This window comes from Vombatus ursinus, unplaced genomic scaffold (genome assembly GCF_900497805.2).
Source record: "Vombatus ursinus unplaced genomic scaffold, bare-nosed wombat genome assembly UNPS02007284.1, whole genome shotgun sequence".
Classification (NCBI taxonomy): Eukaryota; Metazoa; Chordata; class Mammalia; order Diprotodontia; family Vombatidae; genus Vombatus; species Vombatus ursinus.
Window position 1 is genome coordinate 14,578,712 of NW_020947062.1, and position 23,380 is coordinate 14,602,091.

Below are 23,380 nucleotides of genomic sequence, written 5' to 3' on the forward strand. Positions count from 1 at the left end.
TGGGGATTAGAGGAGCACTTTATATATTCTCATTGGCTCTGGTAGGAAAGTCTAACAAATCCCAAAGAGCAATCTAGACTCTCAACCCTAGAAGGTGAGGGACCACAGAACTGATTAACATAATAATCTCTCACATTCATATAGCGCTTTACACAATCATCTTATTTTTTCCTTATAACGGTCCCATGAGATAGTGTGGATATTCTTATCCCCATTTTACACATGAGAAAACTGAGGCTCTCAAAGAGACCAATAGGATTACAGAACTTGAAGGGAGACATCATTGAGGTCTTGGAGAAGGTAAATAATTGACCTACCATCATATGGCTGATAAGCAGCCAATGGATGGGCAGCTAGGTGATACAGTGAATAGAGAACTCAGACCTGAGTTCAAATTTGGCCTTAGAGACTTACTAGCTATGTGACCCTGGGCAAGTCCCTTAACCCTGTTTGCCTCAAGTGGCTTTGCCAAGAAAACCCCAAAAATAGGTCATGAAGACATGAATGAACAACAACTTCAGAGAGGCCAGTGGAGAAGTTGACCCTTCCTCACATCTGTGATTCTGAGACTGGCACTTTCACCATGTTGCCCAAGGCCTGAAGGCCAGGACTTGAACCAAATGCTTCTGACTTTGAGCTCAAGGCTTCTGACTGTAAATAAAAAGTTCATTTCATGATACCGCAGCTCTCTAAACTGCATTTGAATAGCATTTACCTCTAGAACATTTCCAGTAAGTGACTGTCAAGTCTGACCTCCAATGACAAGGAATTCACTATCCCCTAATGTAGCTCATTCCACATTTTGACAACATGGATTGTTGGGAAGGTTTTCTTTGTGTTTAACTGAAATTGGCCTCTGCAGATTTCCCATCCCATGCCCAAGGGCCATCTCTAGTCATTCTGATCTATTGTGGTTTGTCCTTCATTCTTTTTTTTTTTTAGTCAATTGGGGTTAAGTGACTTGCCCAGAGTCACACAGCTAGTAAGTGTCAAATATTTGGTCTGAGGTTGGATTTGAACTCAGGTCCTCCTGACTTCAGGGCCAGTGCTGTATGCACTGCACCACCTAGCTGTCCCTTTGTCCTTCAATCTTGAAGAGGACCATGACATCAAGGAGATAATGATGAAACTTGCAGTTGACTTTGATTTGAGTGAGAAAGGACTGTGCAAAGTCACCAGCCTCACTTTCTTCTCCAGAGCCATCTGGGTCCAGTGGCCAGATATCAGTCAAGACAACTAGAGACAGTCCAGGATGCAGTGGGAGACCTTGGCTCTTTTAAGCTAAGGTCTTTCCAGGTTCTCACTTTGAAAAGGGGCCATCCCTTGATTCATCCTGATCTATATCTGGCCACTGGACCCAGATGGCTCTGGAGGAGAAAGTGAGACTGGTAATTTGCACAGCTCTGCCTCACTTAAATCCAATTCACTTGCAAATCATGGCATCACCTCTTTGATGTCATGGTCCTCTTCAAGAACAAAGGACAAACAACAATCCCATGCCCACTTTGAGGAAGTCCAGGGAGAGCAGTCCTCTTAGTTGGCCCACTGAAGCCCTTTCCAGTTTTGGTATTCTATAATTGGAGAAAGGACCTTCCTTGGGGTGGGGCTGTGGGTATGTGCACCTAAGTGTGCAATACTGGCTTTTTGAGGACCCATGAGGAGAACATGTGAGGGGGCAGGTGAAAAGGAGAGCATGAGCCCTACCTGATGTAATGACCTGGATAGGGCAAGAATGGACTCATCCTAGAGCAGGAAAGAAAGAGTCTACCTAGTCTGACCTGGGGGACATTAGTCAGCCAGGCTAGGCATAAAGAATGTTCACTACTGAGAGTTAAGAACTTCATTTAGGAAAGCCAAAGGATTTCCTAGCATTGTAGGATTTGGAGGTCATCAACTCCAACTTCATTTTAATTATAAGAAAACTGATCCTTCACTCAAAAAAAAAAGAAAGAAAAGAAAAAGAAAAAGAAAAAGAAAACTGAGGTCCAGTGAAGTTATGGGATTTTCCCAAAAATAAACAACCTAGAGAGGCAATATTGTAGAGGGCTAAGCACAAAGTCAGGAAGATCTGGTTTTAAGTTCTTTCCTTGATATAAACTAGTTGTGTGACTCTAGACAGCTCTTAGAACTTCTCAGTACTCCTGGCAGTCCTCTAGGACTGCAAGTTACAGGCTAGATGCTAAGCTGTATTGGTAGAGGAAGTTTCCCTTAAAAAAAAAAGTTGGTTTGTTTATCTTACAAGAATTTGTTATCTCTCCCTCCCACTGTCCCCAGCAGCAACACTACCATCACTGAACAATTTTAAAAAGAAAAATCTTGTGCACAGCAGAGAACAAAAGAAAACTCAGAAGGAAGCAAAGATGGACAGCTATCAACACAATGCGTAGTATTTATTATATAGGCTTTTGAAATGGAAATTTATTGCTGTATATTTTAAATCCTCTTTTACATTTACTGTGTGCATAGCAGTGCTTTTTTTCTTTTCATATTTTGTATTTAAATTTCAGTATTTAAGTTTATAATATGTTTCTTTTTCTTTTCTTATTGTGTTTTTAAGTTTCAGTATTTAAGTCTAAAAATTTAAAAAACAAATAAAAACCTCATAGCAAATACATGTATAAGTCTACCAAAACAAATTCCCACATTGGCCATGTCCAAAAACATACATCTCCTTCACGTTAAGTCCATCACCTCTCTGGAAGGAGGTGGTGATGAATTTCACCTTCAGACCTGGGAAAGGGAATTTTCTCATCAGGAGTTCCTTATACCAATGAAATTATCTGGACTGTTGCAATAGCCTGCTGGTGGGTAGCTTATTTGTACATAGTTGTTCTCATGCTGTCTTCCCCAACAGATTATAAGCTCCTCGAGGACAGGGACTATCTCTTGCCTTTCTTCGTATCCCCAGAATTTAGCACATTGTCTGGACCATTTTTGTTGTTGTTTGGCTGTTTTAGTCATGTCTGACTCTTCATGATCCCTTTTTTGGGTTTTCTTGGCAGAAATAATGGAGGAATTTGCCATTACCTTCTTTACCTTCTCTAGTTCATTTTACAGATGAAGAAACTGAGTCAAAGCATTAAGTGACTTGCCCAGGGTCACACAGCTAGTAAGAGTCTGAGGCCAGATTTGAACTCAGGTCTTCATGACTCCAGGCCTGGCATTCTATCCTTTGAACTATCTAGTTGCCCCTGGCAGCTGGCACATGGTAGGTGTTAATTAACTAACTGAAATCACAGTAGTAGTCCAAAAATATGTAATAAATAATGTAGATGTGAGAATCAAACTCTGGTCCTTTGACTCCAAGCCAAGGGCTTTTTCTATCATCAAGTTCTTTGCCTGTCTGCTCCCCTAACAGCAAATCAAGGTACTAGACAGGCAAGGACCTCCTTACCTTCAGGGACTTTATCAGTCAGCCAGACTGGTCTTCTTGCCATGCCTCAAATAATAACCCATCTCCTCTCTCTGCACCTTTACAGGAGTACACACTCTGTTCATCTCTCTCTGTCTCTTAAAATCTATCATTTCCTTCACAACTCAGATCATACCACCTTTTATAGGAAGCCTTTCCTGATCCCCCCTAGATGCTAGGGCATCTCCCTCCCCTCAAAGGAAAATAACTTGAATTTCTTTTGTATATACATACACACACATTACATACATATATCTCCCCCCAGTAGAATATAAACTCCATAAAGATAAGCAATATTTTTCACTTTTGTATCATGCCAAGCACAGTTCTTGGCACACAGTTGATGCTTAATAAGTACTTATGCATTCATTAATTGATTAAATCTTATCACCCTCCCAGACTGGTGGTTGTAAGTGCCCACCTTCCATCCTGAGACGGAAACCACCAGAGTGCCCTATAACAGGTGACAGGAGAAGGGCTGAGAGGCGGGTACGCTTCCAAGAGCCCGAGGAGACGACTGTGCATGGTAAGTGTGTGGGGGAGGACATGGGCACTGGTGTGGGGCTGTGGGGGGCAGTGGATGAAGCGCTCCTGATTTTTGGACTTCTAGGCCAATGTTCTATATGTAGATAACCCCCTTTACCGCCTTCCTTTCTCATGGACAGGGCCATGGAGTACATTTGCATAGCCCTAGCGGTGTTATCAGCTCCCACTTTGATAATTTATTAATTTATTACTGGTAAAATTAAGCCCTCTTGAACCTCCAAAGTGAAGAGAAACCCTATTTATTCCATATCCAATAATACTACCATCTTCCATGTGTAGGGCTATCCCTACAGCTTAAAGTACTTTCAAGCACATTCTCTTTTGATCTCCACAACAACCCTGATAGAAAATCAGGGCAGACATTATTATCACCATTTTAGAGATGGGGAAACTGAGGGCCAACTAGAGGAAGTCACTTGCCCAGCATCACACAGCTCACTGGTATTGGGAGCAAGAACTGGAAGACAATTCTTCCAACTCCCAAGTCAATATTCCATCCATTACACTGAGTTTATTGTTGTTTAGTCACATCCAACTCTTCATGACCCCATTTGGGGTTTTCCAGGCAAAGATAATGGGGCAGTTTGCCACTTTGTCTCTAGCTCATTTTACAGATAAAGAAACTGAGGCAAACAGAGGTTAAGTGACTTACTCAGGGTCACACGTGTCTGAAGCCAGATTTGAACTCAGCTCTTCCTGACTCCAGAGCTGGCTTTCTATCCATTTAGCTGCCTATATTTTTATTTTTATTACTCTGAGCTACTTCTCAATAAAACCAGAAAGTTCAAATTCTCAAAATGATGTTTGCATCTTGTACAATGGCAAAGGAGAGTCACAATAGTGACTCAGTGTCATGGTAAAAAAAAAAAAATTTTAAACCAATCTGAATCATTAAGGGAAAATTACTATAACCCCATAGGTAAAATACAGTGCCTGCCCTCAGAGAGGCAGCTAGGTGGTGCAGTAAGTAGAACACTGCCCATTCATCATCATCATCATTGATTTAGATCTGGAAGTGACCTTAGAGGACTCCTAATTCAACCTGCTCATTTTACAGGTGAGGAAACCCAGGGAGGCTAAATGATTTGCCCGACATTGAACAGGTCAGATTTGATCTCAGGTCTTCCTGACTCTAGGACCAGCACTCAATCCACCTCTCTACCTTCCTGTCCCCATGATAAGCATGTCATGCGTAAGTTCACTGGGTCCTAGCCAGGACTTAGAACCAAAAAGGACCTTAGAGATCATCTTGTACTTGGGTTCTTCACCTTTTTTGTGTCATAGATCCCTTTGGCAGTCTGATGAAGCATAGCTATGGACTTTCTCTCAGAATCACCTTTTTTAAATGCATAAATTAAGGAAACCAATTATATTAAAATATAGTTATCAAAATGTTATAAAAGCAAGTTTATAGATTTCCAGACTAGGAGCCCTGGATTTAGTCTAATATATTATAGGAAGTAACTAAAGCCCATTGAGGTTAAAAGGACTTGCCCATGTTCACACAAATAGCAAGTAATAGAATCCAGATTCGAGCCTAGATCTCCCTTCAAATCCAAAGATTTGTAGACTGCACCATACTGCCTTTCCTAAAGAGAAGTCACCAGAGGGGGAAAAAAAAATAACAGGTTAGCTTCAATAGCCACCCAAGAAATGAAGCTTGATCTAATACCAAAAATAAAGCAAACACACCAATATTGGATAATAATCACTTTAAAGAGAATTAACAATTGTTTTGGCATCTGTAAAGAAGTATCTATTATCTATAATGGGAGTTCTATTATCAATAAAAATATAACAAACTGATAGCAAAAATCAGCTACATGGAAAAAGCAGTGGAAAATTTAAATGAAGAAATGGGATCAATGGGAAATGAAATTCTCTTGCTGGAAGGTAAATTAGAAGCAACAGAGCATGAAGCAAAATAAGGTCAAAGGATAACTCAACTGGAAGAAGGTTTGATGACTTTAGAAGTAAAAATGTATCTAGGAGAGAGTTTAGAGAGAGAATTTGTTATTAGATTACCTGAAAATGAAAAAAAAATAAAGTCTAACCATTGTTTTTCATAAAACTATTTAAGAAATGTTCCCAGAAATAGCAAGATTTCAAGGCAACTATAGATAGATAGAATTCACCAGACTTCCTCAGAGAGAAAAGTCAGATTCAACTCACCCAAACACATATTGTCCTCAAACATCAAAGGTGCCCCAATTTGAATTTCACAGGATTATTCACCCATCATGAGAAAACAGGGAAAAAGCTGGAACATGATGTATAGAAAGTAAAGAAAATTGGACTTCATCTGTGAATCTTCTACTGAGCTAAACTAAAGAAAATATTCAAAGATAAACAACATATGTTTGATTCCCCACATCATTTCCAAGTTTCTATAGTAAAAAGACTGACTGGTGCCTTTCATATGCAAATCAACCCAGGAAGAAGCCTCCAGGTACTATAATTCCTGGAAAGACCATATTTGAAATGCAAATCACTGGTGACCATAAAGTAAAATTCTGAATCTGTAAATCACTAGAAGGAGACTCTGTGTAAATGTTATATGGGGTTAGCAAAATAACAATAGTCATGTTATGACCTGAAATTATCTCATGGGGTAGAGGAGCAGAAGTGGATGGCAACAAATTATCATTCATGCTCAAAGGGAACAAAAATTCAGAGAGGTTGTTATAGTCTGCTGTGCTCTCTTGGGATGGGAGCACAGGCTCAGGAAGGGAAACATGTAAATGTTGTACAGAAATAGCAACACTTACGCAGTTAGGGAGAGAGGCCTGCAATTATGTTGTTGGAGGACGAGGTGTCAGAAAGTACATCAGAATGACCAGAATGCTGGCATGGTTCCCACCCTGGAATCATCCAGGCAACAAAGTATTTTTCACAATTAGCAAATGCCAGCAGCAAGGACTTTTTGGTTGACAATTAAAGGTCACAAATGGACTCCTGGTATTAGGTGCGGGGAGAAGATGGAAGGGGGGAAGTGTTGGAGATCAGTTAACCAACAAATCATATTTATAAGCCTGGTACAACAAATAGCAAAAATGAATGAAGGGTCTGGAAGAGAAAGTTTTTGATTATAAGGGTCACAAATACTGAACAAAAAAGATTGGGGAAAAGAGAAGAGGGTGAGTAATCTTAAAAACAATACTCCTAGGGAGGAAAGATGAGAAAGAGAAGTCACTCAAAAAGCATTTGTTAAGTACCTACTATGTGACAGGCACTGTGTTAGGTACTATAAAGAAAAAAATACATATAGTCAGTTGAACCAGTCCAGAAATTGGAGTTAGTGCTTTGTGACTGTGTTGAGATATCTGTGTTTGGGGTGGGGGTGGGAGGGAGTGCGGGGGGGGGGGGGGGGGTTAAAATAAAAAAAAAAAGGGTTTGTTGGGGAGGGAGGGGGAGGGGGTGGGGGGGAAAGGGGGGGGGGGGGGGGGCCAGGAGGAGCCCTACCCTTAAGGAATATACTAATGAAGATAAATGAACTAATGCAGAAACCGGAGTTAGTATCTGGATTCAGATTTTGTCAAAGGTTTTGGTTGTCACAGAAAGTGTCTGTATGCTAGGTGTCTCAGTAGGTAGAGTGCTGGGCCTGGAGTCAAGAAAACCTGAGTTCAAGTCTAGTCTCAGTTACTTACTAGCTGTGAGACCCTAGGCAAGTCACTTAACCTCTGTTTGCCTCAGTTTCCTCATCTGTAAAATAAGAATAATAACAGCACCTACCTCCCAGGGTTGTTGTAAGGATCAAGTGGGATAATAATTATAAAGTGCTTAGCACAATGCCTGACACATAGTAAGTGCTATATAAATGTTAGCTATTATTAATTTACACAGAACATGTGACAAAAAGATATAGGTCCAAATAGAGATTAAAAAGTAAAAATGACTTGTTTATGACTAGATCAAAGACCAAATTATAGAAAAATATACACATATATGGATAATAATGCAGCATATCAAAATTTGTGGAATGCAATTGAAGTAGTTCTAAGACAATTTATTGATCTATTAATAAAAGAGGAAAAAAACATCAATGCACTCTTTTTAGTTTAAAAAAATAGACTATCAGCAAATTAATACACTTAAATGAGCACTAAAAAAATCTTTAAGGTCAAATGAGATTGTCAATTTAATTAATAAGCAAAACAAATTTAAAAGGCATTTAAATTAATAAACTATTACCTGTGTTAACAAAAAAGAAGACAAAAGGAAACTAGTTGGCCAGAGTGAAAAAAAATAAGGGAGAAATCATTAAAAGTCATAAAGAAATAAAGGAAATTATTAGAGAATACAATGCAGTATTATATGGCAAAAAAATGAGAATGCGAAAGAAATTATTGAATACCTACAAAAACATAAAATACTCAAATATACAAAATGTAAAACAAATTATATTAGTAAATAAATATTGGAAAAAACAACCAAATGAACTCCCCTTTAAGAAAAAAAAACTCAGCAAAACCAGATGTATTCATGAGTGAATTCTAGCAAACATTCAAAAAACAAATGATCACAAGTTTTCAAAATTTCTACCCAATTCCTTCTATGAGACAAATATGGTTTTAATAGGCAAAACAGGGAATGGCATGGCAGAGAAAGAAAACTATAGACCAAATAAATGAATATAGGTACAAAAATATTAAATAAATTGCCAGCAGATGCAATACTTCCACAATTTACTCATCATTGTCATGTGAAACTTACAGGAAGTTTACAAGGATAGTTAAAAATTAGGAAGTTAATTGTCACAGCATAGGCTCACCATTATTAATCAATATAACCCTAGAAATATTGGCAATAGCAATAAGAAAAATGAAGGGATAGGCATTGTCAAGAAGAAAGCAAAAATATCTCTACTTGCCAATGATTTGATAGTTTATTTAGATAACCAATAAAATAATAATAATATTAATGAAAATAACAGGTCAATATAAGCAAAGTAACAGGATATAAGACAAACCTATAAAAATTGGCAACATTTCATTACATCACTAATAAACATCAGGAAAAATATGATAGAAAGAAAATATTTAAAATTACAATTAAGTGCATTAGGCATTAGAGAATGAACACATACATGCATATGGCTTATTTAATCTCAATTATAAAACAAACTTATAGAACTAATGGAAGAACTATATAATTAGGGAGGTAATTAATGTTCGTAGTCTGACTTAATAAAGTTTTGGTGATATGTCCAAATTAATATATTTAATCAATTAAATCAAGATATTTCAATTAAATCAAGATATTTAAAGCAATACTATTCCAGATACTAATAATATTCCTATAATTATGAATTCAGCATAATAATAACAAAATTAATGTGTAAGAACAAAAGTTCAAGTATATCAAAGGAAATTAAGGAAAAGGAGGAAGGGGCACTTATCTCAGAATAATAATAATAGCTAGCATTTATATGGAGCCTCCTGTGTGCCAGGCACTGTGCTAAGTGCTTCCCAATTATCTTTTCACTGAACCACCTCACTGCTGCCTCAATCCCAAGACTTCAGAATAGAAAAAGATGTCAGAGGTCAGCTAGTCCAAACTATACCTGAACAAGAATTCTTCTTAACATGTTTATTTATTCATTTATTATCACTAACACATGATCACTCAGCCTTTATTTATAGTCAGTTCATGAGAAGGAACCCACTAGTCTTTCTCCCATCAAAACTTAATCTACGTGCAGTGGATAGAGCACTGCCCCTGAAGTCAGGAGGACCTGAGTTCAAACCCAGCCCCAGACCAAATATTTGACACTTACTAGCTGTGTGACCCTGGGCAAGTCACTTAACCCCAATTGCCTAAAAATAAAAATAAAATAAATAAAATAAAAAAACTTAGTCTACATCTCTGTACTTTCTGCCCCTCGTTCTTAGTTTTGTCCTCTGAGGCTAAACAGAGTTCTTCTTATCCCTTTTCTACCCTTTAAATATTGAAAATTGCTTCACATTGATTTTATTTTATCCAGGCTTAATTTAAATAATGCAGCCAGGTGACACAGTGTAGGGCGCATTGCACTTGGGGTCAGAAAGACATAAGTTTGAATTGTGCCTAAGACATTTCCTAGTTGTGAGACCCTGGGCAAGTCACTTAACCTTTCGCAGCCTCAGTTTCCTGATCTGTAAAATGGGGATAATAATAATACCTACTTCACCGGGTTTGTTGTGAGGATCAGTTGAGTTAATATATGTAAATTGCTTTGCAATGTTTGAAGTGCCTATATAAATGCTAGCTATAAATTAATTAAATATGTTGAAGAAATGGGTTCATAATCTGGTCAAAAAAATGGGACCACACCAATATCTCATACCATAAAACACAATAAATTCCAAATGGATCAGTGAATTAAATATGAGGCACACAGAGGTGAACATACATCACTTTAAAAAAAAGCTATAGAATAAGGGAATGTTATGTATTTTCACAACTATAAAAATAATTAAATTCTTAAATTATGACTTGGAGGAAATTTTAAGAGCTAAAATAAATGAATTTTATTATATAAAAATAAAATTCCTTTGAACAATGAAAAGTAGTATATCCAGAATCAGGAAGAAACACAAATGGAGGAAAGTAATTTTGTATCAGTCTTTTCTGATAAAAGTCCAACATTCAAAAATTGTAAGAAACTCATAAAAATGTTTTAGAGTAAGAGCCATTTTCCAATAGATAAATCGTCATTGTATCCAAAAAAAAACTTCCTCAAAAGATGAAACAAAAATTTACAGCATGAAAAATGTCCAGAATCTCTAATTCTCAGTGAAATGCAAATGTAAAAACTCTGAAATCCTACTGAAATTTATCAGATTGACAAAGATAATAAAAGACACAAAAATCCACAGCTAACATTGCTGAGGTAAAACAGACACACTCTCACTGCTGCTGGAAACACAGGTTCATAGTCCATTTTTGGAAAGAATATGAAATTAGACAGTAAAACAATGACACACAAATGTGTGTCCCTTTTGACCCATTGATTTCATTCCTGGAACTATTCCCCAAGGTGATTATTGACAGGGGGGCAGGAAGAGTTATCAGTACATAAATATTCCTAGCAGCATTATTTGTAATAGCAAAAAATATTAGAAACAAGCTAGAAATCCATCCCTTGTGGAATTGCTGCACAAATTATGGTATATAAATGCAAGTGGAAAAGTAGTGTGTTACAAAGGATGATTAATGTGAACAATTTTTAAAAATATCAGATTTATATGGAGTTAGATAAACACAAAAAAGTAGAACCAGAAGAATAATGTACACATTGACAACTATGTAGTTAAAGTCAACAATGAGAACAACAAATTCATCTTATACACACAGTAAAAAAGTTCAAAAAAGATTGGGAAAACAGGGAAGAAGTGAATTAAAGACAACATACAGATTTTTAATAGGGTCAGTGACTAGTAAACTTCAAGAGCTTATAAACCCATCCAATTATTCACAATCTCTTGTTTGTTTCCACTTTCCTGCTTATTTTTTTTTTCTTGTTTGCCTCTTCTTAGTCCTTTGTTTATATATTTGGATGCCCATCAGTGGAAATCAAAATAAAATTTATATTTAGAAAAAAAAAAGATGATTTGCAGTTCTCCAGCCCTGGTGAAGTATAAGCTGTTTCAATTAACTGGACAGTCTGGGAAATTGAGCTCATATTCCAATCAAACCCATCACCATGCACCACCCCCAACTTCCTTATTCTTTCCTAATATTTCACTCTGCATCCTTTACTCCCCCACCTGCTACATCAATCAGTGTCTAAAACATTCATCCCCCTCCTTTCTGTTCTCATTGCTGCAATCTTAGTTCAGACCCTCATCAGCTCTTATCCAGACTTTTATAATAACCTCTCAACTGGTCTCCCTACCTCCTATCTCTTTAATTTTTCAAAGCTCTTTTAATTAATTACTGAGCAAACATATGTTGGGCATTGCAGAATTCTATGCTTGACTTCACTATAGGAGAGTTTTAGATGGATGTGAACTTCCCATTATCAACATGCATTACATCAGAGCCCTGGAGTGTTATGGTTGAACTCATTGCTACTGTTAGCCAATGCAGTTAAATTACAATGGTCTTAAATATATTTCAAAAGGATTCTGTTTTCAAACCCCCAATGAAGTATGCATAGTCCCTTATGCTCTTTGGAGAAAGGATTCTATAGGGCTCAAAACAAACCAATAAAACATTGCCTACAAAAAACTACATTTTGTCTTTGGAAAGACCTAAAATAAAGGTGTCAGACTCATTGGCCTACCAAGCATTTGGCCAACTCCTAAGTGAGACTGAACCAGATTAAAATGTAATTGGGAAGTCTTTAACAAAAATAAGTAAAAAAAAATATAACATTAAAAAAGAAAAAGAAAAGGCAATAACAATGTCACATAGCTTTTGGCAAGGGACCAATGAGAGAGTAACACCTGAAGTTTGGAGATCAGTATGGGCCAAAGCAATCATGAAATACTTCCATGAGGTTGCTAGGAGGCACTGGACCTTGAATCAGGAAGACCAGAGTTCAGATCCAACCTCAAACACTTACTAACTGTGTGACCCTGGACAAGGTACTTAAACTTTGTCTACCTCAGCTTCTTCAACTATAAAATGAGCATCTAGATAATTTTGAAAAATGCTTAATACGATGCCTAGCACATAGTCAGCTCTTAATAAATGCTTGTTCCCCTCCCTGAAAGAGGTAGGCATAGAACAACACCCAGAAGGAAGGGGAGAATTCAGGTAACTGAAGTAAGAGTGGGAAGGATCCCTTGGTTGATCATAGCCCCACCTCCCCAGTCCCCCACGGAAAAGCCCCACTAAGTTCCAGCTTCCTGATGGTTCTGCAAGATCCAAAATTATCTCTTCCTCTTATTCCCACTGGGTCAAAATCCGACACCCTAATGGATGTTGCTGCCAGCCATCTGAAAGCCACTTATAAAGTCACCTACACAGAGGTGTGAATGATTGATAAGAGTTCAGAATAAGCCTCCCTGGTATGGTGCAGACGAAAAGAGGCCTAGAGAGGGCAAGGAATTAGGTACTCATGGGTAACTTAAGACATCAAAACAGATCAGAGAGGCTTTCCCTCATCTGCCAACATGTAGGGCTTACATGAGGAGTCAAGAACCCTGCACCCACAGGCTTCCTAGACAAGTAACTTATAAGAATCAGTGGAACATAGTAAAAAGATGCAAGAACTGGGAGTCAAGAACCTGGTTTCTAGAACCACCTTTCCCATTTCCTAAGCTTAAACTCTGAACTTCAGTTTCTCCACCCGTAAAGTGGAGAACTCTTCCAGGATCCTTGGGTTATTATGAGGAACAAATGAGAGAATGGATAGAAAAGCTTTTTGCAAATTATAAAGTGCTATAGCTACAAGAGGGATTTTTACAACTTTAGTGCACTTAACATGTAACAAATATTATAGTGAGGAAATGAGGTGGTACAGTTATATAGAGCTCTATGTCTTGTGTCATGAAGACCAGAGTTCAAATCTGGCCTCAGCCACTTACTAGATGTGTGATCCTAGGCAAGTCACTTAATTCCTGTTTGCCTTAGTTTCCTCAACTGTAAAACAGAGATAATAATAGCAGCTACCTCCTAGGGTAATTATGAGATCAAATAGATAATAATTGTAACACTTTCAGCACGGTGCCTGTCACAAGATAAATGTTAGCTGTTATTCTTATTACAGTGGAAAGAGGATTGTATTTGGAGAGAGGAGACCTGCGTTTGATGTGTGATCATGGACAAATCATTTAACCTCTCAAAGCCTAATTTCCTTCATCTTTATCTAATGTTAATAACCACCTCTGGGCCCACAGAGCTGGAGGCACTTGCCCCTCTTCCTGGATCCATTTGTTTGTTCAGACTCAGTTCCCTTAAAAGGATACCTGGCCCCTAAATTAGAAGGGTTGGCCTCCCTTTCTTTCACACTTTCCCTAGTTACATTCCTACCATACATGGCTGGCTGGGATCAAGAAGGAAAGATTTGTACATGCCCTGCTGAACTCCTGCTTACATTTACAATGGGGATAGTACTATTGCATTATCCACCTCACAAGTCTTTTGTGAGAAAAACACTTTCATTAAAACAAATTGTCAGGTGTTATATAAAATGTGAGTTCTCATCATCCTTGTCTTTAATGGTGTCATATCTCCTTGCTAGATTCTAAGGCTATGAAGGCAGGGACTGTGTCTGACTAAACTTTACATCTCCCCAGCCTTGATCACAATCTTATGTATAAAGTAGGTACTTAATAGATGCTTATTGTATTGCATTATTAATGTTGCCATTATAATTCTCTCTAGTATGGTGGGAATGACCTCTGGTCTTGGAGTCAATTGGGATTTGAGTCCCAACCTGTCACTTGTCAGCTGTGTGACCTTGGGCTAGTCATATCACATCAATGACCCTTAGTTTTCTCACCTATGAAAGAGGACCTACATTTGCAATCTCTACCTCACAGGGTCATTGTGAGAAAAGTGTGTTTTTTTTTGTAAAGATCAAAATACTCTAACAAGAATAGTTATTATTAGGATCATAGGATCTAGGAATAAAGAAACATAAGAAATCATCTAAACCAGCCCCCTCATCTTTCATGTAAAGAAAGGGGTGATCAGAGAGGGAACCTTCCTCAAGTCACAGAGCTAGGATTCCAATCCAGTTTCTCTCCAAATCAAGTGTTTGTTTTGCCTCCAATATGCTACTACCCCATCCCACCTTTACCCAGTTGTAGGACATGTGTTAACACTCCTGTTTTCTGTTTGAATTCCTAGACATCTCCTGTGCGGACACCCTCGTAGGTAAGTGCTGAGTACCTACCTAATGCTATTCCCTACCTGACTGGCCTTGTCCTAGAGCCAACTTTGAAGAGGAATGCACTGCTCCCCAGAGACAGTGAACCCAGACTGGGGTTGGAGAAGAAGCTCAGAGGAAATCTTGCCACTCTCTACCCTGCCCCTTGCTCCCACATTGCCCAGGAGACCAAGAGCCAGGGCTTCCCCCACCTTCCCACCCTACCAGGTCATCCTCACTCAGATCCGTATAAGGTACTATGGGAGACAGGAGAGAAAGAGGAGAGAATTTTAGGGATTCTAGAAGAAAGGAGCTAGGAGACCATCTCATCCAATCCTCTTGCTTTCTATATGAGGTCTATAGTGGAAAAGTCAAAGTCATACAAGAAGTAGCAGGATAAAAACATCCAACCTATAGCAAATATAGCAAAAAAAAAAATTTGAATCTTTTCTATTCATCAAGACACAGGCTGTGCCCACGTATTTCTGGTGAATGGGAAGACGAGCCTTACCCATGATAATCCTTGAGACAAGACAATTTATAGCTCAGGGGAAGTATCATGGAATCAGCCCTTTAGAATCTCAGAGAATTCAAAAAGAGATAGAAGGGGAGGGCATAAGCATTCATATGACATCTGCTATGTATCAGGCATTGTGCTAAGCACTTTACAAATAGCATCTTATTTGATTCTGATAACAACTCTGCAAGGTAGGTACTTTATTATCCTCAATTTATAGTTGAGGAAACTGGGGCAAACAGAGGTTCAGTGACTTGCACAGGATCACATGGCTAGTAAGTGTCTAAGGACAGACTTAAACTTGGGTCTTCCTGATTCCAAGACACAACGCTCTATCCACTGTACCACCTAGCTGCCCTTGCCTTATTAGTCCAGCCCATAGGCAATCCCTCTGCAACATCCCCAATAAGTAACGTTCACTTTCAGATGGGTCTCATTTTGAGGAAGTTTCCCTGACATCAAACCAAAATCCACCTTTTCATTCAATTCTGCTAACATTTGTTAAGCAAACTTCAAGGGAGTTCCAAAAAGATCTCTCTCTTTGGCCTGTGTTGCCTCCACCCAGAATTCCCTGGCAGTGCCATTGTTCAGTCATGACTCCATGGACCACAGTATACCAATACTGTCCATGGAGTTTTCTTAGCAAAAATACTAGAGTGGTTTGCCATTTCCTCCTCCAGAGGATAAAGGTAACAATGAACAGAGATTAAGTGCAGCTAGGAAATGTCTGAGACTGGATTTGAACTTAAGCAATTCCCTGAAGAAAGTCTCAAAATACAGTTCTGCACCTAAGTCTCTGTAGATGTGAAATAAAGGACACCCAGTGCAAGCACTCAAGATAACATGCACATATTGGGTTAAAAAAAAAAAAACAGACTTTTCTATACCTTACAGAAAATGCAGAAACACATAACTCACTGTAGCCCATAATAGTAAATACAATTCTCCTCTCTTTCTGGTGAATCCCACCTTTCACCCTCCCTCATAATGAGTACTGCCCTGTGGTTTGGTCTTCACAGGGTAAGGAACTTAGTTCACCAAGCATTTATTGAACACCTGCTGTGTGCCAGTCACTGTGCACTAGTGATAACTTGAGATTGCTAGGGAAATTGCCCCAGAGCATTCTGTTGAATCTTACTTTTGCCACAGAGACCGATGAAAATATCCAACCTATAGGCTTGGACTCCCCCAGAAGAGAAATGTACTTGGGGTTTCTAGAGACTTACAGTATCCAAAAAACTTACAGAACCAGAGTCTCTTACTCTCTACTGTCATGGATTATATAGTTCCTTGCCACTCTTCAAGCTGTGGGGGCCACATGTTTGATCCTCTTCTCTCTCCAAGAGGCCGGCATTGACCAGGGATTCCCCTTCTCCTTTAAACTGGGCCCAGGAACTCTCACTACTTGGCCATGCAGTTTCCCTCTATTGGGTATGTTTCACTACTACTTATGTTTGCCCCTGCCTCTCGAGGATTGGGTTTAGAACCCCATAGACTATGTCCACCATCTATATCTGTTGAATTCCCTCCCTTCCATCAAAAGCCATCTCAGATGCCCTTTCTCTAAAAAGCATTCCTAACACTTACCAACCCTATCCCACCCCAAAACGCACAAAGCCCGTGTCAGACACGGATTTCTCATTCCACTTTGTCCAACTCTCCTCGAAGCACATACTCAGGAGTGATTTTCCCAATCCCAGCTCAGACTATGAAATCGGCAAAGCTGCTCCTAATCCCCTCAGAGTCTGTGACACACTCTCCCACAAATGCACAGAGAATCCAGAGGGAAGTGGGTGGGTGTGTGCTTAGAATGTATAGGTAGCAAAGTGGTAACTAACCAGCTTCCAGTTCCTGAAAGTCCTTTTCTCCCTTTCATGAAGTTCCCTTTTAGCGTGGTATGTAGCTTTTCTGTTAGGCTCCTCGTTAGAGTCTTAATGATTCATTTCATCGGTGTGTCTTGTTTGTCTTCAACTGCCAACACAGACCCAGTAGCTATTGACTGCTGTTCAGGACCATGGCCAGGGTGCAAAGTGATAAGCAGCCAGGGTGTAGTGGATAGAGAGGTAGCCTTGGAGTCAGGAAGATTTAGCTCCAAGTTCTACCTATAATGCATGCTAGCTATATGCCCGTAATCAAGGAACTTAATTGGCCATTTCCTCCAAAGTTCAAGAGACCAAATATAGAGGTTCTTCTCCTCTCCTCCAAGCAATTTCTTCTCTGGGGCCTGGCTGGAGGCTCACCCTTGTGGAGGCTGCCAGAGTTTTGTGTCCCCATTTCTGAATTGGCTTCCTATTTTATAAACAGCCTCCAGGGCATGACCACATCTTCTCAGGCAATACCAATTAACATCTTGTTGCAACTCACTCCCTTCATCTAATGGCTTTCAAGGTCTTCTAAATAGATCAAGGACTTCTCACACTTTGATTTATTGATTTAATAGAGATGTCTATGCCTTGTTCATGCCTATGATCTACTGATTGATTGCTCTCACCTGACAAAGTGATCAAGGCATAGCATTTTGTTGGTTACTTTAAGAGGGGCTGATGTGATAGATTGACTCAGTCGACCACGCCTTCACACATTCTTTCTCATATCACGGTTATTTCTGTCCACATCCTGTCTCCTCTCATCAGACTATAAAGTTTCCTTTAGGGTGAGTCAGTGTCATAGACCACAGCATCACAGATTTTCCAGTCAAGAGGGGCTTCAGAGACCATCAAGTCTAACCAATACCAGAAAAAGAATCCTCATTATAACACATCTGACAAGTGGATACAAGCCTATACTTGGAGACTTCTAATGAAGTCAATGACTTTTGAGTAAGGCTTTACTAAAAAAAGAAAAAAAACAACTTCTCTGAGAATATGCAGGATTTGGGGTGAGGAGAAAGGTAGGACCATACCTCATGCCTATAGAAAATCTTTGGCCTCAGTTTCCAGGTTCTGTTCTTATCCAGCTTGCCCCCAAGCATGGTGAGGGGATGCCTGCCAATGAACCAACACTAACCCCATTCTGTTGCTGTTTCCTCCTGCTGTATCTGCAGCCCCAGACAGGTGGTCATCTGGATGCCCTCTCTTCCTGTGTCTCTGCCTTTGCATCCTGCTTGGCCTAGCCCTGAGCCTCTATTGTGGTCAGACCAAGCTGGGCTCCAAGGCCCTGGAGGAATTCCGAGCCTGGCTCCTTCTCTTCCTCCTCCGGGTAAGACACATGGCTATGACCTTCTGGAAGTGGTTTGGGAGACAGTGACAGGAGCCTCCACAGAGCCCAAGCATTTGCACAGATGCAGTTCTTCTGCCTTTCTTAGTTTGAGGAACCTCTTCAGTTATCATTCAGGAAAGTGACTTCTACAGCCCTCCACCCTGCAAGGCAATGAATGGTGTCTGAGCCTAGAATATGGGGCCTTCTGACATGAAGTTCCAGGAAGCTGAGAGTCTTCTGAGCAGCATGTTCAAGTTCAAGGACAAACAAACAATGTGTCTGCTGAGAAAGTTCCAAGCACCAAGACCCATTTTCTAATGGGTTCTCCAGGGCCAGTAGTAAGTCAGTTATGAGACCTTCCCACTATCACTATTAAAATACACATGCATGCACACACACGCACACACAGACACACACAAGTTCAGAGCTGGAAATGGTCTGAGAACATCAAGCTCAATTTGTAGTTACCTGGAGGGATCCCTTCTACAACAGGTCCCATAAAAGGTCATCTAGCCTCCACCCAAATACTTCTAATGATGAGGATCTCATTTCTTTCAGAGACAAACCACTGCACTTTTGGCCAGTTCTAATCATTATGGACTTTTTCCTTATATTGTGCTAAAACCTGCCTCTCAGCTAATTTTCACCCATTGCTCCTGATTCTGCCCTCTGGGCCAAACAGAACAAGTCTCTCCCATGATACCCCTTCAGGTCATTGAATGTAATGACCTGAATATCTGCTGATTTCTCCCTTCTCTAAGCTAAATATCCCCAAGTCTGTCAACATACCCTTATATAGGGTGGTCTTCAATCATCATTTGGGTCATTCTCCTCTCAACAAATTCCAGCTTTTCAGTGTCTTTCCTAATATGTGACATGCAGAAGTTAATACTAGATATGTGCTTATCATGGCAGAAGTCAGCCAGACCATTGCCTCCTTCATTCTGGACACTTTTTAATGAGTGCATTCTGGATTCTTTTAATGAAACCTACAATTTCTTTCATTATTTTGGTTATCATGTCATCCTGTTGACTCATACTGAGCTTGTGGTCAGTCCATTAAGAATCCCAAGTATCTCTTTTTAATAGACATGTATAGTTATGCCCACTCACACATATACACATACCCATGCATGTGTGCATGCCTGCATACATACAAGCACACCATACACACACAGACACATGCTCCTCTAGAATTCTTGGAAGCCCAGACACTGCCAGGTCAAACTGCTGTTCCACAATTACAAATTGGACTCATATTACTATAACTTTTATCAGAGAACATTGGATCTTGGGCACATCACTTTCTCAAACATTAAAGAAAGTTTCACTTGTTTATCCACAAATAGATTTTATTTTGTTTTCCAAATTTGTCACCTTTGTCCAGTTTAACTTAATCCCATGCAATAAACATGAAGTGATTACTACAAGCAAGGTGAAAGGCAGCCAGAGCATAGTGGGTAGAGAGACGGCATTGGAGTCAGGAAGACCTGGCTTCAGTTCCTATCTCTAACACATATTAGCTATGTGACCATAGGCAAGTAACATAATCTTCCATGCCCTAAGACTTCTCAAGACTATAAATTACAGGTGTGTTGCTGTTCAGCACTGGTGAAAGGACTTTTCACGATGAAATTTCACCTATGGAATCACATCTGGACAAAATAAAATGTATAACACCTTGTTAAGTACTGGTGAACATAGTTCCTTCCCTTAAGAAGGTTATATTCTAATGGAAGAGGGAAAAAGAGGAGTAGGTACAAATTATCAGAGGATAAATATGACACAAGAAAGAGTTATAACAACAAAGTAAGACATAGACAAAGTGCTCTAGGAAAATTTGAAGAGGGGAGAATTTTCAGCTAAGGGAATTAGGAAGAGGCAGCACCTGAGCTAGACTTCAAAAAAGATGAATATCTCAACAGCAGAGATAAGGAAGGCCTGAATTTTGGTCATGGGAGGGTAACCTTTGGGGCCGCACCAAAGTGGAAGTCAGCCAGACAATGTCTGCCAACATTTCATAAGAAAGGTGCAGTCCATTTTGTCTGAAATATACAATACATGAAGGTGGAGGTGGGTACGTTGTCAGGAAATAGAGGTTAGAGTAAGCTTCAAATGCCGATCTGACGGGTGTTTGTTTTATCCCATGGTGAATTAAGTGCTACCAAAAGCTTTTGGATGAAGGAGTAATGTAGTCGCAGCTATGTTTTAGGAAGATTATTTTAGCAGTTATTCAAAGGTTATGTCCCGCTCTGTGGAAATGTGAGATCCTTGAGAGGAGGTACTGTGGTTTTGCCTTTCTTTGTATCCCCAGTGCTTAGCACAGAGCCTGGCACATAGTAAGCACTTAATAAATGACTGTTAACAGATTAACAAACATTAGTTAGTTCTTGAAGATAATGTCAGCTGTGAAAGCTCTCATAGTTTCTAACAAGCTGGGAAGGTTTCCAATGTAGTCAAGGCAACAGACACTCCAACTGGTGACCTACCTAGCTAAGTGGAAAGGCACAGTGGGTTGGCCACAAGATAATGAATTCTTGGGCCATGGAAACCCATGAAAAACATTTTTAAATGAAATAGTCCTTAGCCTTGTGTGACTCCCTTCTGTGTTCTACAGAATGGCAGAAAATGAAGGAGAGGGTACTAAGAATCACGGTTTTTACATAATCCACAAACATTAATTTAATTTTTATCTCTTAAAAAATCAGATTTCTATCCACTGGCAAAAGGTTGGTATACTACCAGAGGAAGTGAAATGCACCAAATGATTGTTTTCACTGATAATGAAGTCAGAAGTTGCAGAAAAAAAAACTTACATGCAAATGTAAATATCCATCATCAGTCATTTATTAGGTGCCTCCTAAGTACCAGGTACTATGCTAGTGACTAGGAATTCAAAGATGAAAATGAGAAAGTTCTGAGGGACACAGCATGTAGGCAGGTAGATGTAAATGTATACAAAATAGAAGATAATTTATGGGGGGGAAGATGACACCACCTGAGCTATTTCCTGTTCTCTCAGGGTGCCTGGATCAACAATCATGTGTCACATCCCTTCCACTTACCACCTGTGTGAACTGAGATATATCTTTTAAAGTCTTTGAGCTTCCTTGACTCCTCTACAAAGATGGGCAGAATGATAATAGGCAACATATCTCATAGGTTTACATTAATGACCATATGAGATAACATGTGTGAAACGCTATGGTACCACAGTCCTGAAGGTAAGTAAATTAAACCATGGGGCAAAGGAAATGAAACACTCACAGACCACGTAACATTTAATAAAAGAAGCATTACTTAACAATAGCATAGAAAAGGCATTCGGCAAGAATACAACATTGATTCCATTGGGTACAACCCCTGATTGCCTCCCCATTTGTCATGGTTGCACACCAGATCAAGAAACATGGGTCAAACCTGTGGAGTCCCAGCCTCTTCATGCACTAGGTTTTTGTTCTTGGGCCACCAAGAAGCCATGCCAAGTTCAAGCCTTAGAGGGAGCTGAAAAATGGCAACTGCTCCCTAAGGAGGCATCAGTCTCTCTCTTCCCTTGTTGCCCTCCCACCACACACACACATGCATACACACACACACACACATACACACACACACACACACACACACACACACACACACACACTACCTATAGCCATAATATTAAAAAAGAGCTTAGACCTTTGGCTATTATTTTCTAAGATTTCCAAAGCAACTTTCCCAAGAACACAAAAGTTACTTTAAGTGCCAGAACTGGGATTGAACCCTGTTTCTCAAAGTCTTTATCAGCCTTCATGCTACTGCCCCATGCTCACTCATTAGCCCAACTTCTTCATTTCACAGATGAGGAAAGTGAGATTGAACGAGATTAAATGACTTGCTCTGGGTTCTACTGCTAGCATTTGAGGCAGAATTAAAGTCAAGTCTTTCAGACTCCAAATCCAGCATTCTATTCACAATACTCCCTTTCCTCTCTAACCACTATCAATTTATGACCTTGCCAACAGGGTAGACTGAGAAACGAACCTAAAATCCTGTATTTATGGTAGAATATGGCTTGGTAGAAAGATGCCTGCTCAGGAGTTCAACACACCTGGGTTCAAATTCCACCTTTGCGCCGGACTTACTTTGTCACCTTGAGCTAGGGTCCAGATCTTTCTAGACCACAATTTCTTTATCTGTGACATGTCAAGGAAGAGTCAGAAAATCTGGATCTAAGTTCCATTTCTACCATAGCTTGTATAATTTGGGGCATGTCAGTTGCCATCTATGGGCCTCAGTGTCCCTATCTGTAAGATGAGAGAGTTGGCCTAGATGATCTCTAACATGGTCCCTTCAAGCTCTAATTTTCTGACATTCTCAAATGCCAAGTGTCAAAGTTATTAGTCCCTGCTCTGCCCCTCACATGGCTGTTGTGAGAATAGGAGAAGACTGATGGAAAAGCACTTTGGGAAGTCAAAACCTTGCATAGATACAAAAAATAGCTCATATTTACATATAGTTTTATGTTTTACAAAGTTATTTATATCCCTCCTATCATTTAATCTTCAAAACAGCCCTGAGAAGTAATTATTGCAGGTATGATTATACCCATTTTAAACAGGAACAAACAGGTTTGGAAAAGGGAAGGTGGAACAGGAAGTCAGTGGCAGAACTGAGATTGGCACTCAGGTCGCCTGGCTTGATATCTAAGATTCCTTCCAAAGCACCTAGATCCTCATTGCTTAAAAATCTGGGATATAAAAATGTTATAGAAAGATGAGCTGTGTTTACAGAGAGGAATCGTTTTGTTTTTATGAAGAGAATAAAGGGAAAAGAAGATTCTTCTATTCTTCTCTGATCATGCGGAAGGTAAACGCATCTTCTATGAAACCAGGTCAGCCAGATGACTCCCAGCTGTCCCTACCTC

At 39.5% G+C, this 23,380-nt stretch overlaps 1 protein-coding gene across 4 annotated transcripts in view; it reads left to right on the forward strand.

Annotated features, from left to right (window-relative positions):
• The window catches only part of CUNH14orf180 (chromosome unknown C14orf180 homolog), a 51,616-nt gene that overhangs the window by 24,777 nt on the left and 3,459 nt on the right, over positions 1 to 23,380 (forward strand). For 2 of the 4 annotated variants that reach the window (XM_027849321.1, XM_027849322.1), the window contains exons 4-7: positions 3,812 to 3,938; positions 14,741 to 14,767; positions 18,320 to 18,474; positions 21,497 to 22,056. In XM_027849321.1, the coding sequence (XP_027705122.1) occupies positions 3,812 to 3,938; positions 14,741 to 14,767; positions 18,320 to 18,474; positions 21,497 to 21,550 (363 nt within the window). In that variant the 3' untranslated portion in view covers positions 21,551 to 22,056. Of the gene's footprint in view, positions 1 to 3,811; positions 3,939 to 14,740; positions 14,768 to 18,319; positions 20,163 to 21,496; positions 22,057 to 23,380 lie in introns of those variants that run through there. The other 2 variants (XR_003568007.1, XM_027849324.1) reach the window with 2 other exon arrangements.